This window comes from Oryctolagus cuniculus, chromosome 19, assembly GCF_051225735.1.
Source record: "Oryctolagus cuniculus isolate XC-2025 breed Fujian yellow rabbit chromosome 19, ASM5122573v1, whole genome shotgun sequence".
NCBI classification, from domain to species: Eukaryota; Metazoa; Chordata; class Mammalia; order Lagomorpha; family Leporidae; genus Oryctolagus; species Oryctolagus cuniculus.
Window position 1 is genome coordinate 71,017,501 of NC_142885.1, and position 14,603 is coordinate 71,032,103.

General features: G+C 65.1%; 2 protein-coding genes across 8 annotated transcripts in view; one reads left to right on the forward strand and one right to left on the reverse strand.

Moving 5' to 3' along the window:
* Nucleotides 1-2,377, reverse strand: part of TMEM204 (transmembrane protein 204) — a 17,591-nt gene extending 15,214 nt beyond the window's left edge. The window contains exon 1 of the mRNA XM_002723807.6: nt 1,404-2,377. Coding sequence (XP_002723853.1) covers nt 1,404-1,683 — 280 coding nt within the window. The 5' untranslated portion in view covers nt 1,684-2,377. The remainder of the gene's footprint in view (nt 1-1,403) is intronic.
* The window catches only part of IFT140 (intraflagellar transport 140), an 86,656-nt gene that overhangs the window by 65,174 nt on the left and 6,879 nt on the right, over nt 1-14,603 (forward strand). For all 7 annotated transcript variants that reach the window (XM_089321889.1, XM_089321890.1, XM_089321887.1 and 4 more), the window contains 10 exons: nt 5,782-5,959; nt 6,537-6,727; nt 6,979-7,074; nt 7,219-7,351; nt 7,434-7,577; nt 7,852-7,980; nt 9,401-9,583; nt 13,551-13,757; nt 13,967-14,179; nt 14,268-14,434. In XM_089321889.1, the coding sequence (XP_089178015.1) occupies nt 5,782-5,959; nt 6,537-6,727; nt 6,979-7,074; nt 7,219-7,351; nt 7,434-7,577; nt 7,852-7,980; nt 9,401-9,583; nt 13,551-13,757; nt 13,967-14,179; nt 14,268-14,434 (1,641 nt within the window). The remainder of the gene's footprint in view (nt 1-5,781; nt 5,960-6,536; nt 6,728-6,978; nt 7,075-7,218; nt 7,352-7,433; nt 7,578-7,851; nt 7,981-9,400; nt 9,584-13,550; nt 13,758-13,966; nt 14,180-14,267; nt 14,435-14,603) is intronic.

The following is a 14,603-nucleotide window of genomic DNA, read 5'->3' on the forward strand; positions in this document are numbered from 1 at the left end:
TCCCCACCCATAGAAGCTCCCAGCCTGGGTTCTTGCTCAGGGCAGTCACAGAAGCCAGAGGGAAGTCTGTCCCAAGGAGCGACCCCGAAGCTAGTGTGGCCGCGTTCACCTGCTGAGCGCGAGTGAAGAGTTCTTGAAATAATTCACAGGCTTTGGTCCCTGCACAGAGGCATTGCTGTCTGCCCACGCGTCCCTGGCTGTGCAGTGTGGCCTGGGGGCCTTCATCCACTTTGGTCCCTGCACAGAGGCGCTGCTGTCTGCTGTGCAGTGTGGCCCGGGGGCCTGGATCCACTTTGGTCCCTGCACAGAGGCGCTGCTGTCTGCTGTGCAGTGTGGCCCGGGGGCCTTGATCCACTTTGGTCTGTGCACAGAGGCGCTGCTGTCTGCTGTGCAGTGTGGCCTGGGGGCCTTCATCCACTTTGGTCCCTGCACAGAGGCACTGCTGTCTGCTGTGCAGTGTGGCCCGGGGGCCTGGATCCACTTTGGTCTGTGCACAGAGGCGCTGCTGTCTGCTGTGCAGTGTGGCCCGGGGGCCTGGATCCACTCGGGGTCGACCCCCCAGGCCCTTGCAAGGCTCAATTTCTTTGCCTGTGAGATGGGATGACGTCCCCTGCTCAGGTGCCAAGCGCACGGCAGTTCACAGGCAGTGCTGCCCGGCTGGCTGATGGTTGCGCCCGGGTGTTCCTCAAGGATTTCCGGAACCCTCTGGAAGCCTGCGGAGGCCCATCGCCTGAGCCTGGGCTTTTCTCACAGACGCGTCATCCTCAGGGTATATTCTGATCCAGCCTTGAGACACAGGCACCTCGCAGTGAGACTGGGGCCTGAAGGGTGGTCTCAGGGCAGGCTTTGGCTTCAGCTGATGCATGTCCACCCGGGAGCCGTCTTCCCTCCCGAGCACTCGGACCACTGTGCGCCTACAGTCAGGGTTGCCATGGCCAGGGCAGTGGCTCCCCGTCCTGCCCCACTGCCCTCACTGCCCACAGCTGTAATGACCGTGACCACCGTGGGATGGAAGCCAGAAGTCACCCACGTGTTCTCAGACCTCAGCATCCATTGTCAACAAGGAAAAGAATCCTGCGGGATGTGGTTACTGTATCCAGCCTTTGGCTCTGATTAACTCAGAGAGCGAGAGAGAGAGAGAGAGAGAGAGAGAGAGAGCAAGCGAGCAAGAGAGAGCACACCATCTGCACACGATGACCAGAGAGGCACACCAGGCTACAGAGCAGCCTGTGGCTGTCGGGCTGCAGTCCCGAGAGGCCCGGCGTCTCCCTCCCCCTCCCCCACCCCACGGAGACGAGCACAGGGCCCAGGCCTGGGGGTCTCGTGCCCTCACCTGCTCGCGCGTCATCAACCTCGTGTCTGCCCTGGCCCCTCTGAAGCAACAAAAGAACCAGCGGACTTACGTTTGACGGTGCCCCGAGCCTCCTGGAAGCCTGCTGACTCGGAGCCCCAGCCCAGGCCCTCACAGTCCCGTGCGTCCTCCTGCCCGGCTCTGGCCCCGGGGCTCGGGCCTCCCCGGCCCCTGTCCAGCAACCAGCAGGACCTCCACAGCCCCACGCTGCGCTTGCGCCCGTCCTCCAGCGTTTGGTACACCCAGTTGGGGGTGAAGGCTGCCACGTTGTTGAGGATGAGAGAGACGAGGGCCACCAGCACGGCGGTGGCCACGAGTTTCTGGACGGCCATGGCTGACCGTGGAGATGTCCGTTACTGTGGGGAGAGCCCCAAGTCCCAGTCAGCAGCTGTGCGTCCAGGCGGGACGGAGACGCGGCTAGGGGCGGCTAGAGGACATCAGCGCTCATTCTCGTAGGCAGCACGTGCAGCCCAGCCAGGCAGACAGGCGTCGGAGGTGTCAGGCCCATGGGACGGCCCTGCCTTAGCCGCCCTCCTGCACCTGGAGCAGGGCCAGGCCTGTGCTGAAGCCCGCGGCCTCGAGGCCCATCCCGCGGCGGGCAGGCAGGCACCAGCGAGAATCCAGAGTTGTGAGCGCGCCGTCTTCCTGGGAAGCAGGGGGTGGGGGGGCTGTGTCCGGCGTGCGCCTCTTCTCCCCTGCAGCGGCAGAAAACAAAGTGACTCGGGAGGCAGCGTGGGGGGCGCCGGTCACGGTCACGGTCACACTCTGGACCGCTGGGCTCCCAGCAGGGCCGCAGGACGGTGCGGGTGGCGCCGCCTCTCTGCCGCCCGGGCCCTGTCCCGCTGCCTCCCTTCGCAGGAGTGGCAGGTCCTGGAAAGCAGAGCGGCCGCGGGGAAGTGCGTGTGTGTGCGCGAACGCGAGCTCGCGTCTTCCCCGTCTCCCAGCAGAGAGGAAATGGTTGTTTTTGAGGCTGTTTTTGGTGAGCTGGAGGGCGTAGCCAACTGCACAGCCAGCAGCCCGGCCTGGGCGGCAGACGCGGACAGGATGTGCTTCCTGATGGGAAGGGCTGCCCCTCCCTGCCTTCCTGTCCCCAGGGAGAGGCCCGGGAGGTGGGCCGGACCACACCATGTCACCTGTCGCTTCTGAGCCTGCCCACCCTCGAGGGCCTGGGAACAGTGCAGACCCCGTGGCAGGCAGGGTCCTGAGGGCCAGGTGCCCCCTTGGGGAGGCCTATGGCACGCCTGCCCCATCACAGGGACTCTGCAGCGGCAGGCAGCCGGGGAGGCCTTGCCGTGAGAGGCAGGGGCAGAGCGGGCTGCACTCGGAGAAGCTCCTTGGGCAGGGTGTCTTTGAGGTGGCAGCAAGGAGCAGGACTTTGGACACGGAGGGCCGGGGCCGGGGCCGGGGCCCTGGGGAACTGAGGCCGCACGGACCCGGGAAGGGTCTAGGCAGGTCTTTCCACGTCAGTCCCACGGTTGAGTCCAGGGACCTGGGTAGGGTGTTCCCCTGTTGCGCCCCAGACCCTCTGCCCGGTGGACAAGCACAGCAGGAGAGGCTAATACCAGAGACCCCAGACGCAGCATGGGGACGCCCGTGTGCCAAGGACTGTCGGGCAGAAAGTGCCCACCGGCCCCCGTTCCTGTGCTTGGCACCCCCAGTCACCACCCACGTGCAGCTCTGCGTGTGACGTGTACAGCCAGACCCCCACACACGCACACTGATCTGAGCGTCCTAAAAGGAGCTCTGGGCAGCCTTTGGCCAGTCCTGGGTCCTGAGGAGCTGGGCCCGTTGATGTCCTGAGAGACCTGCCCCATTCCGGGGTCCATCCCATCTGCAGCAGTGGCCTGAGCTCCCCCTCCCCGCCCCTGCCTCTCCGTGGCTGAGTTCTCTGTGCTGGGGCTGTACGAGGCCATGGGGCACGGCCTTGTGCCCACCTCCACTCACCGGGCAGCTCAGAGCCCTTGGGGCAGGCTGTCATGGTCGGGCCTGCCATGACCCCTTCTCTGAGAGGGACTTGGGGAGCAGCAGCAGCCCCCAGCACACAGTGCGACAGGCTGCCCAGGGCAGGAAGTTTCCGGGAGGGGAGCCTCGATGCTCGCCTTAATTGTATCACGCATCCTCGCTTGGTCTTTAAATGGCTAATCTCCAGTGAAAAGCAAGCTCACAGCACCAAAACCCAGGGCACAGGTGTTGGCTGTCGTGGAGGTATCCTGGGCCAGCTCCGTGCCGTCCTTGCTAAGGTGGAAGGAGAGGAGGCAAGCGGGCACTTGCCCTGAGGTGCTCCCCGGGCACAGGGCCCCTGGACCTCCTGGGTCAGCCTCGCATCACCCTCTCTTGGCCTGGCACCTCTGGGGGCTCCTGCCAGGCCCTGGGTCCCTGTGTCTCGGCCATGCACCCCAGCTTCTTGCTCCTGGTGTGGGAGGGAGTTGGCAGGGACGCACCCCCTGGAATGTGTCCTCAGAGCACCCACGGCCCTCTTGTCCATCCACGTGGCCCCTGTGAGGCTCATCCGAGCGACCGGGGCCAAGCCAGCGGCTCCCCGTGTCCCGTTAGGGCCCCTCCTGCTCTGGCCGCCGTTCGCTGGCTGTGGTCTGGTCCTGAGTTGGAGTGCAGCTCCCGCGCGTCCGCCCAGCGGCGCAGGGACGGCCAGTGCCGCCTCGGAGCCCGTCAGGCCGCCTGAGGCCCGGCTTCCCCGCAGCCCCATCTGCCCCTTATTGCAGGGCCTCTCGGGCTGATGGAGTGCAGATGTGCCTCTGCACAGGCTGGCTCGGATGACAGGAAATTCTCGAGACCTGAGTGGGGGCCGGGAGGGTGTTTACTTCTTGGAATTTGTGTCGGATGACAAACCCCAGAAGTCCACACTGGAGTTCAGGCCGCCCCTCAGTCCTGGGTGAACTGTGTGCAGAGCGGGGCTGAGACGTGGCCAGGGGAGAGTGGCTGCCGCCGGGGGAAGGCGGCTGCAGCTGCCTCCCTGGGGCCGGGCCTCTCCAGCAGAGCTCGGTTCAGAGTGGTCTTCTTGAAGCAGCCTAGCCCCGCGCCAGCTTCCGCCTGCCCGGCTGGTGGCACCCTTCCAGGCTGCGCGTCAGAGCCCCCGCGCGGTGGAGGCCTCGTCTCCAGGACAGGGGTGATGTGGGGGACAGATCCGCCCTTGCACGGTGAATCCAAGGCAGGGCTATGGCTCCTCCCGCCCCCTCCCCTCAGAGCCACCAGGAAGAGGCCTCCAGGCCCCACCACATCCCCACCCTGGCATGCACACACTCACCAGGGCGCAGGCCCGTCGGGCAGCTCGTCCCGGCCGCGTCTGTGACTGCGGGAAGGGCCGCTCTGCTCCCGGGAGGGCTGCCGCTGTATCGGGAGGTCTTGGCAAGGAATGTGAGGGGAGGGCCTGATGAGGGTCCTCCCCCAGACGCGCCTGCCTGCACATCCCCCAGGCCCCAAGGCCGCTCCGCAGGTTATGCCGTGTGTGTGTCCACACGTGGCCCATGCGGGTGCTCATACGTGTGCCCTGTGCGCGTGTTTGGTTGCTGGCAGCACTTGTACGCTGGCCAGCACACCTGGTGGGGGGATGATAGGACCAGCACACTTGCTGCCTCTGCCTGCTCTCTGCTCTGTGGCCGCCTCCGTGTGACACCTGGAGCCCGGCGTCCAGACCTGAAGCCAGGCTGGGGGCAGTGCCTCAGGACCTGTGGCAGAGGCACCTGCTGCCTTGTGCCACCTTGAGGCAGGGCTGTGAGCCCAGCCCTCCTCTGCGTCGGCACAGTGCTCGGTGACCTGGGTGCGGCCTTGCCGTCCCTGGGGCCTGCACAAGCCAGGAGGCACTGCCGTTGCAGGGGTCACGCCCAGCCAGTGACCTCCCAGGAGGAGGTCGCTGGGTCAGCCTCAGAGTGGGGGAGCACTCTAGGGAACCCTAGGAAGAGGGCAGTGTGCTCTCGCTGCTGCAGCTGTTCCGCGGAGTGTGTGAGGCCACCAACGGGGTGCAGGGCGGGTCATCTTGTCTGGCCCAGCCCTCGGCTTGCCCCGCTGGCCCGGTGTGGGGGCAGGATTGGCTTCTCCCAGGGCTGATGGGGTGTGGACTCGCACTCTGGCCTTCCTGGAGCTGTTGTGAGGCCATGGCTGTCCCTCCCGCTGTGCAGGCCCCGACGTTAGGAGGCCCTTGCCGGGGGCTGTGGAGCCTCTGGTCCCTCAGGATGAAGCACCAGGGTTTGGCACCCTACACAGACACTCCTGCCTGCCACGGGACCCCCTGGTCGTTGGGGCCAGGCGAGCCGTGTGATGGGCGCCAGCTGCAGGCCCAGGCCCAGGGGTGGTGGGAGCGGGGCACCTGTGGTGCTCTGACTGCCCCTTCTCGAGGGCCGTGCGGCCAGACGGTGAGAGAGAGGTGCTGTGGGGGCCCGGCCGGGCTGGACGCTGACCACCCCCTCTGCCTGCAGCGAGACCGTCTGGGAGAACATGGCCCGCATGTGCGTGAAGACGCGGCGGCTGGATGTGGCCAAGGTGTGCCTGGGCAACATGGGCCACGCCCGCGGGGCCCGGGCGCTGCGGGAGGCCGAGCGGGAGCCGGAGCTGGAGGCCCGCGTGGCCATGCTGGCCATACAGCTGGGCATGCTGGTGAGTGGGCCGGTCAGAATGGCTGACGGGCACCGGCTGCTGCCACGGGCCTGCCGTAAGGGGGGCAGGGGTGCAAGCCGCGGGGGAGAGGCGGGGCTCTGCTGGGTTCTCAGGGCCCCAGGGCTGCAGAGGAGGCGGGGTGGGATGGGGAACGAGGACACCCTGGTTTCTGTCCTCTTCACCGTCACCCAGGTGGCGGGGAGCAGACCTCAGGGGAGGGGGCCGATCAGGTGCCCCCTGCAGAGCACCCATGGCAGGAGCACTCGAGGGCTCTCATTGCCGGGGAGCACAGCACTTCCGGGGGGGTCAGTGCTGGGAGCACAGGGCTCCCCGGGGGCTGGTGGGGAGCAGGAGGCCCAGCACGCAGACTCCCTGTGGCAGCACACGGGTCTCGCTCCGCAGCTCTGGGGCCAGAGTGGCACCCTGGAGTGCCGTCTGGGGTGTGTGCAGCACACCCGGCGACAGGGTGGCGCCTGAGGCAGGTGGTCCGCTGCCTGCTTCTCTCCTGGACGGTCGTTGCTGGGAACGTGGGTTTCCGGGGCTGCGGTGGTGCTGAGGCGCCATCTCTCCACACCAGGAGGACGCCGAGCAGCTGTACCAGAAATGCAAGCGCTACGACCTTCTCAACAAGTTCTACCAGGCCTCAGGCCAGTGGCAGAAAGCCATGGAGGTCGCCGAGCGCCACGACCGCGTCCACCTGCGCACCACCTACTACAACTACGCCAGGCACCTGGAGGCCAGTGCCGACCGCAGCCTGGCCCTCAGTTAGTGAGTACGGGGGCTCCTCTGTGCCGTGCGAGGTGGCCGCGGAGGTTGTCGGAGGGGAGCTGCCGGGCCTTGCTTCCGGCCTGGCTCCTGGTTTCGACTCCGGCTGAAGAGCGTGTGGCCCTTGCTTGCGCTGGTTGCTGGGCTCGGTGCCTCCGAGAAGACAGGTGTGCCGCTGTGGAGGTCCCAGCCCCACACACGCCCCGGCACAGGCCCAGGCGGGAGGGGTCAGGTCCTCCTGTGTCCTCCCGCAGCTACGAGAAGTCAGACACCCACCGCTTCGAGGTGCCGCGGATGCTCTCGGAAGACCTGCAGGCCCTGGAGCTGTACGTCAATAAGATGAAGGACAGGTGGGTGTCCAGGCTGCCGGGGGGCCCCCAGCCGGGGGCCCGGCTTCTGGGTCCTTTGCGGGTTGTGCGGAGGGCGGTGGGGGCGGGGCGGGCCCTTCCTGTGGGGGCAGGGCTCTGAGAGTCAGGCTGCCGAGCCGCTCGCAGGACCCTGTGGCGGTGGTGGGCCCAGTACCTGGAGAGTCAGGCGGAAATGGACGCGGCGCTGCGCTACTACGAGCTGGCACAGGACGCCTTCTCCCTGGTGCGCATCCACTGCTTCCAGGGCAACGTGCGGAAGGTGAGCAGGCCGGCGGGAGGGCCGCTCAGGGGAGGACGGGCCCCGGGCGCAGACAGCGCGTGGGCTGCTCACGTCTTTGTAGGCCGCGGAGGTCGCCAACGAGACCGGGAACTGGGCAGCGTCCTATCACCTGGCCCGCCAGTACGAGAGCCAGGAGGAGGTGCGGCAGGCAGTGCGCTTCTACGCGCAGGCGCAGGCCTTCAACAACGCCGTCCGCCTGTGCAAGGTAGGGGACACGGCCTGCAGGCTCCGCCCCCCCCCCCCCCCCCGCTGCCTGCGGTGCTTCCCGGTGTGGCCTTGCGAGTGGCCGGGCCCTTCAGAGACACTGCAGTGCCCTGTATAGAAATCAAGACGCATCGCGGATGCCCTGGGCCCCCGTGGGACCCCGGTGAGCCCTCCTGACTCTAGGCCACAGCGGCGCAGGGCACTGGCGACTGGCAGGCCTGGAGGGAGTGGGGTGGCCGGGCAAGAACGGCTCAGGGCCCCGCCTGCCCCCACAGGAGAATGGCCTGGATGACCAGCTCATGAACCTGGCCCTGCTGAGCTCCCCGGAAGACATGATCGAGGCGGCGCGGTACTATGAGGAGAAAGGCGAGCAGATGGATAGGGCGGTCACGCTGTACCACAAGGTGAGGGTGCTCGGGGCCCGGGCCCAGGCGCCTGCTCGGTGCCTCTGCCGCTCACAGGCCGGCCACTTCCCCAAGGCCTGGGCGCCTGCTCAGTGCCCTCGGCCGGCCACTTCCCCAAGGCCCAGGCGCCTGCTCGGTGCCTCTGCTGCCCTCGGCCGGACTTCCCCAAGGCCTGGGCGCCTGCTCAGTGCCTCTGCTGCCCACAGGCCGGCCACTTCCCCAAGGCCCGGGCGCCTGCTCGGTGCCCTCGGCCGGACTTCCCCAAGGCCTGGGCGCCTGCTCGGTGCCTCTGCTGCCCTCGGCCGGCACTTCCCCAAGGCCCAGGCGCCTGCTCAGTGCCCTCGGCCGGACTTCCCCAAGGCCTGGGCGCCTGCTCAGTGCCTCTGCTGCCCACAGGCCGGCCACTTCCCCAAGGCCTGGGCGCCTGCTCAGTGCCTCTGCTGCCCACAGGCCGGCCACTTCCCCAAGGCCCGGGCGCCTGCTCGGTGCCCTCGGCCGGACTTCCCCAAGGCCTGGGCGCCTGCTCGGTGCCTCTGCTGCCCTCGGCCGGCACTTCCCCAAGGCCCAGGCGCCTGCTCAGTGCCCTCGGCCGGACTTCCCCAAGGCCTGGGCGCCTGCTCGGTGCCTCTGCTGCCCACAGGCCGGCCACTTCCCCAAGGCCTGCTCAGTGCCCTCGGCCGGACTTCCCCAAGGCCTGGGCGCCTGCTCAGTGCCTCTGCTGCCCACAGGCTGGCCACTTCCCCAAGGCCTGGGCGCCTGCCCAGTGCCCTCGGCCGGCCACTTCCCCAAGGCCTGGGCGCCTGCTCAGTGCCTCTGCTGCCCACAGGCCGGCCACTTCCCCAAGGCCTGGGCGCCTGCTCAGTGCCTCTGCTGCCCACAGGCCGGCCACTTCCCCAAGGCCTGGGCGCCTGCCCAGTGCCCTCGGCCGGCCACTTCCCCAAGGCCTGCTCAGTGCCCTCTGCCGCTCACAGGCCGGCCACTTCCCCAGGGCCTGGGCGCCTGCTCAGTGCCCTCGGCCAGCACTTCCCCAAGGCCTGGGCGTCTGCTCAGTGCCCTCGGCCGGCCGCTTCCCCAAGGCCTGCTCAGTGCCCTCTGCTGGCCACTTCCCCAAGGCCTGCTCAGTGCCCTTGGCCGGCACTTCCCCAAGGCCTGGGCGCCTGCTCGGTGCCCTCTGCTGGCCACTTCCCCAAGGCCTGGGCGCCTGCCCAGTGCCCTCGGCCGGCCACTTCCCCAAGGCCTGCTCAGTGCCCTCGGCCAGCACTTCCCCAAGGCCTGGGCGCCTGCTCGGTGCCCTCTGCCGGCCACAGGCCAACCACTTCCTCAAGGCTTGCTCGGTGCCTTCTGCCGGCCACTTCCCAAGCCTGCTCAGTGCCTCTGCCGGCCACTTCCCAAGCCTGCTCAGTGCCTCTGCTGCCCACAGGCCGGCCACTTCTCCAAGGCCCTGGAGCTGGCCTTTGCCACCCAGCAGTTCATGGCCCTGCAGCTCATAGCGGAGGACCTGGATGAGAAGTCGGACCCTGCCCTGCTGGCCCGCTGCTCGGACTTCTTCATGGAGCACAGCCAGTACGACAAGGCGGTGGAGCTGCTGCTGGCAGCCAAAAAGGTGCTGGCTGGCGGGCGGCTTCGGGTCCCAGGGTGTGGGCGTGGCTTTGCCGTCTCAGCTGCAGCAGGTGCTCAGAGCAGGGGCTCTGACAAGGCCACCGGGCAGCACACACAGGCCATGCTGTGGGCACTCTGCACACCCCTCAGGCACGTCTTCGAGCCACACCCAAGGAGTTGCCCCAACCTTAGCTTGTGCACGTGTGTGTGAGATACGCGTAACGTAAAACCATCTTGGCCGTCTTGGCGGCGTGTGGTTCAGTGTGTCCAGTGTGTCCTCGTCCCCGTCCAGCCAGTCTGCAAACTTCATCTTGCGAGGGGAGACTCTGGCCCAGCAGACAGCTCCCGTCTCCCCAGCCTTGGTATCCGCCATTCTGAGAGACAGAGTGATGGAGTCCATCTACTGGCTCACTCCCCGGATGGCCGCAACAGCATGGGCTGGGCCAGGCCAAAGCCAGGAGCCAGGAGCACTTGGGTGCAGGGGCCCAGTGCTTGGGCCATCTTCCACTGCTTTCCCAAGCATATTGGCAGGGAGCTGGATCAGAAGTGGAGCAGCCGGGACTCGAGCTGGCGCGCATATGGGATGCTGGCGCTGCAGACGGTAGCTTTACCCAGTACACCACAGTGCCGGCCCCCGCCGTTCTGCCTTCTGTCTCTACCATAGGCGCCTCCTCATGGAATCTCAGTGTTTGCCTTTTTGTGACTGGGTGATTTCACTGAGCAGGAAGTCCTCCGGGTCCACCCAGGTGGAACGGGGACCCCTGTCGATGGACCCCACATCGTCTTTCCGCTCGTCATTGAGGGGCGTCTGGTGGTTTGTACCTTGGCCCTGTGGACGTGCTGCTGCGGTTGAGGGGCCCTGTCCGCAGCCCAGGTGGGCACTGGCCGTCCTCGTCCTGTGCTGGCTTTTGTGAGGAGCCGCCTGCCCGTTTTCCACGACAGCTGCACCGCCCACATTCCCTCCTGCAGCGTGTGCAGGCCCTGACCTCCCCACAGCTCACCCACACTTGGTATTTCTGCACTCACCTTTTTTTTTTTAATTTTTTGAAAGATTTATTTATTTATTTGAAAGACAGAGTGACAGGGAGTGATCACCCATCCTCTGGTTCACTCCCAAAATGCCCACAACAGCCCGGGCTGACCAGGGTGAAGCCAGGAACCCAGAACTCATCCAGGTCTCCCACGTGGTGGCCGGGGCCCAGGCCCTGGACCCAGCACTGCGGCCTCCCAGGCTGTGCGTTAGCCGGGAGCTGGAATCGGGAGCAGAGGCAGGACTGGAGCCCAGGCTCTCTGGGGGAGGGGGAGGGGTGCAGCTTCCAAAAGAGCTAAACCCACCGCGCGCCATCTTCTCCAAGTGGAGTAACTCCCCTGGTGGAAGCCCCGTGGAGAGGTAGAGAATTGTCAGCAGTGCGAAGTTAGCGTTTCCAGATGAAGGGGGCCTCTACCTGCAGCCAGAACCTTGTGTGCCCTCTGCTCTCGTCCACACGCAAAGGCGCACACTGGGTGCTTGGTTAGAAAGACCCCCTACAGGCCGGCGCTGTGGCGCAGCTGGTTAAAGCCACGGCCTGCAGCACCAGCATCCCACGTGGGCACCAGTGCAGTCTGGCCTGCTCTGCTTCCCATCCAGCTCCCTTCTAATGCACCTAGGAAGACAGCAGAAGACACCCAAGTGCTTGGGCCCCTGCACCCACGTGGGAGACCCAGTGAAGCTCGGGCTGCTGGATTCGGCCTGGCCCAGCCCTAGTCGTTCTAGCCAGCAAATGGAGGATCTCTCTGTCTCTCTCTGTGTCTCTCCTTCTCTCTGTCTGTAACTCTGCTTTTCAAATACATAAATAGGCTGGTGCCGCAGCTCACTAGGCTAATCCTCCACCTAGCGGTGCCAGCACACCGGGTTCTAGTCCCGGTCGGGGTGCCGGATTCTGTCCCGGTTGCCCCTCTTCCAGGCCAGCTCTCTGCTGTGGCCCGGGAGTGCAGTGGAGGATGGCCCAAGTGCTTGGGCCCTGCACCCCATGGGAGACCAGGAGAAGTACCTGGCTCCTGCCATCAGATCAGTGTAGCGCGGCGGCCATTGGAGAGTGAACCAACAGCAAAGGAGGACCTTTCTCTCTGTCTCTCTCTCTCACTGTCCACTCTGCCTGTCAAAAAATAAAAAAAAAAAACATAAAAAATACATAAATAAACCTTTACAAAATGAAAATTTAGAAGAGTTCAGAACATGCACGGCCCATCTGCATTGTCTTCTGTTTCCGTTTTCCCACAAACTTCCTGAAGCTCCTCTGTGCTGCCAGGGGAATGGCGGAGGCTTTTCCCAGACTGCGCGAGTCGAGCCTGTGTTCTCACAGTGAAAACTGAGTGGCCACAACGGCCAGCGACATCTGGAAAAGAGGAGGTGGGCCGTCTCAGGCCAGGCTGGAGAATCGGAAATTGGCGTCTGGTTCGTGAACTGGCCTGCAGATCAGGGGATATTAGAGAATCCAGAAACAGCCGTAGCCATGCGGTGTGGACGCTGAGCCGGTGAGGAAGGGGGCGGCGCAACACTGGGGCCAGCCGGCCAGCCCAGAGCCAGGCTGGCAGGGCCAGGCCGCCCAGGTGGGAAACGTGGCAGCAGAGCCGCGGCACCTCCTCCCCGGAAAGCCTGGTTCTCAGTCGGCGTCCAGCCCAGAATCCACCAGGGACAGGTTGGATCAGTCCAGCCAAATACATGCTTGAAAGACACCATAGCAAACAAAGTAGTAAGTGGTAAAATGGAGAGAGCACGCCGTGTCACCAACAGGCTGGTTTCTTAGCACTCATCAGGTTCCTGTAAACCAGCGAGAAACTCCGCAGTGACACAAAGGAGAGGGCCGAGGCCTGGGCCGTTCCTGGAAACGGAAGCACGGGTGGTGTCTGGGTGGGAAGCGCTTGGCCTTAGAGTGCACGCAGAGCGCACAGACTCCAGGAGGCATCATCTGTGTGCACTGAGCTGGTGGGGTGACAAGGCGGGAAAGCCACACAGTGGCCGTGGGAGGCAGGCGTGCCCATGCAGGGATGCCGAAGCCGGAGCCCGCCACAGTGAACCAGTGTCTCCCTGGGCCCAGCAGTGCCCTTCCCAGGAACCTTCCTTCAAGGACGTTGGACACCCAGGGCCACGCCCCACAGAGGCGCTCTTATCCTCCACGGGCGTGCTCCCGCGTGGAGCTGTGGTGGTCACAGCGCATGGCCACTCCTCGCGTCTGGGATAGAGTGACCTCCAAGGCAGAATTGTTCTGTTTCCCAAGACATATCCTTAAGAATGTAAAACTTTTAGGGCCCAGCTTATGGCTTAGCGGGTAAAGCCACCCCCTGCAACACTGGCATCCCATGTGAGCGCCCGTTCAGGACCCGGCTGCTCCACTGATCCCGCTCTCTGCTATGGCATTGGAGAGCGGTAGAAGGTGGCACAAGTGCCAGGGGCCTGCACCATGTGGGAGACCCGGATAAGACTCCCGGCTCCTGGCTTCAGCCTGGCCCAGGCCCAGCCATTGCAGCCATCTGGGGAGTGAACCAGCAGATGGAAGATCTCTTCCTCTCTCTGTCTTTCTCTCCCTCCCTCCCTCCCTCCCTCTTTCTCTCTTTCTAACTCTGCCTTCCAATTTTTTTTTAAATATATATAAAAAATTATTAAGATTCATTAAACCCCTTCATCTAAAACTTGTAAAATGAAATATGAACTAATTGTCCCTGCCTTTTACTCCTGTAACAAGTACAACGTTCTCTTGACTCTGGGTCTCCCTGCCACAGCTGGGACATCATCGACTGTGGGGGGGGGGGGGCAGTAGCACGCATGAGCCTTGTGTCCTTCAGGTCCACGGGTGTGAAGCAGCCTTGTTGTCCCTTCCATGTCCGACTAGGCTGTGCCTTGGGGCCCGGCTTGCGGGGGAGGGGTGAGGGTGCCGGCTGCCTGGGCACTGTGGCCCTGGTGACGGCCCCGTCTTGTGTGTGGCCCTCTGCAGTATCACGAAGCCCTGCAGTTGTGTCTGGAGCAGAACATGACCATCACCGAGGAGATGGCCGAGAAGATGACCGTGCCCAAGGACTCCAAGGACCTGTCTGAGGCAGCCCGACGCGAGCTGCTGGAGCAGGTGGCCAACTGCTGCATGCGCCAGGGCAGCTACCACCTGGCCACCAAGAAGTACACCCAGGCCGGAAACAAGCTGAAGGTGGGTGGGCGCCGGGCCGAGGGCACTGGGAGTCCCCGCCCCCATGCCCCCTGAGCGGGGGATGAGCCTCGAAGGACGCCTGCAGAGCGCTCCCCGAGCCCCACCGCCCTGACCGGGAAGCCTGAGGCAGCCCTCCTCGAGGAGCTAGGGTGTGGGCGGCTCCCGCTCCCCCAGGCTCTGCCACCTGAGTCCTGGCTGCCTCCGCCTAGGCCATGAGGGCGCTGCTCAAGTCCGGAGACACCGAGAGAATTGTGTTCTTCGCGGGCGTCTCCAGGCAGAAGGAAATCTACGTCATGGCCGCCAACTACCTGCAGTCCCTAGACTGGCAGAAGGAGCCGGAGATCATGAAGAACATCATCAGCTTCTACACCAAGGGCCGGGCCCTGGACCTGCTGGCTGGCTTCTATGACGCCTGCGCGCAGGTGCGGCTGCTCCTCGGGGTTCAGCGGGGCCGGGGCAGGGGGGACTCGCGGCGCACTGGGTCTTGACCGCTGTCGTCGGTTGGCACAGGTGGAGATCGACGAGTACCAGAACTATGACAAAGCCCACGGGGCCCTGACCGAGGCCTACAAATGCCTGTCCAAGGCCAAGGCCAAGAGCCCCTTGGACCAGGAGACCAAGCTAGCCCAGCTGCAGAGCAAGCTGACCCTGGTGAAGAGGTTCATCCAAGCCCGCAGGTGCGTCCCTGCCCGTGCCGGGGTGGGGGTCAGCCGGGGCAGACACGGGCAGGTGGGGACCCCCAGGCTTCTCCGCTGATGCCTGCACGTTCTACCCTAGCCAAGCTCTCGTCCTCAGTGGCTGCTGAGACAGCGAGGTGGGAGACCAGGGGCTGTCACTGTGCTGAGA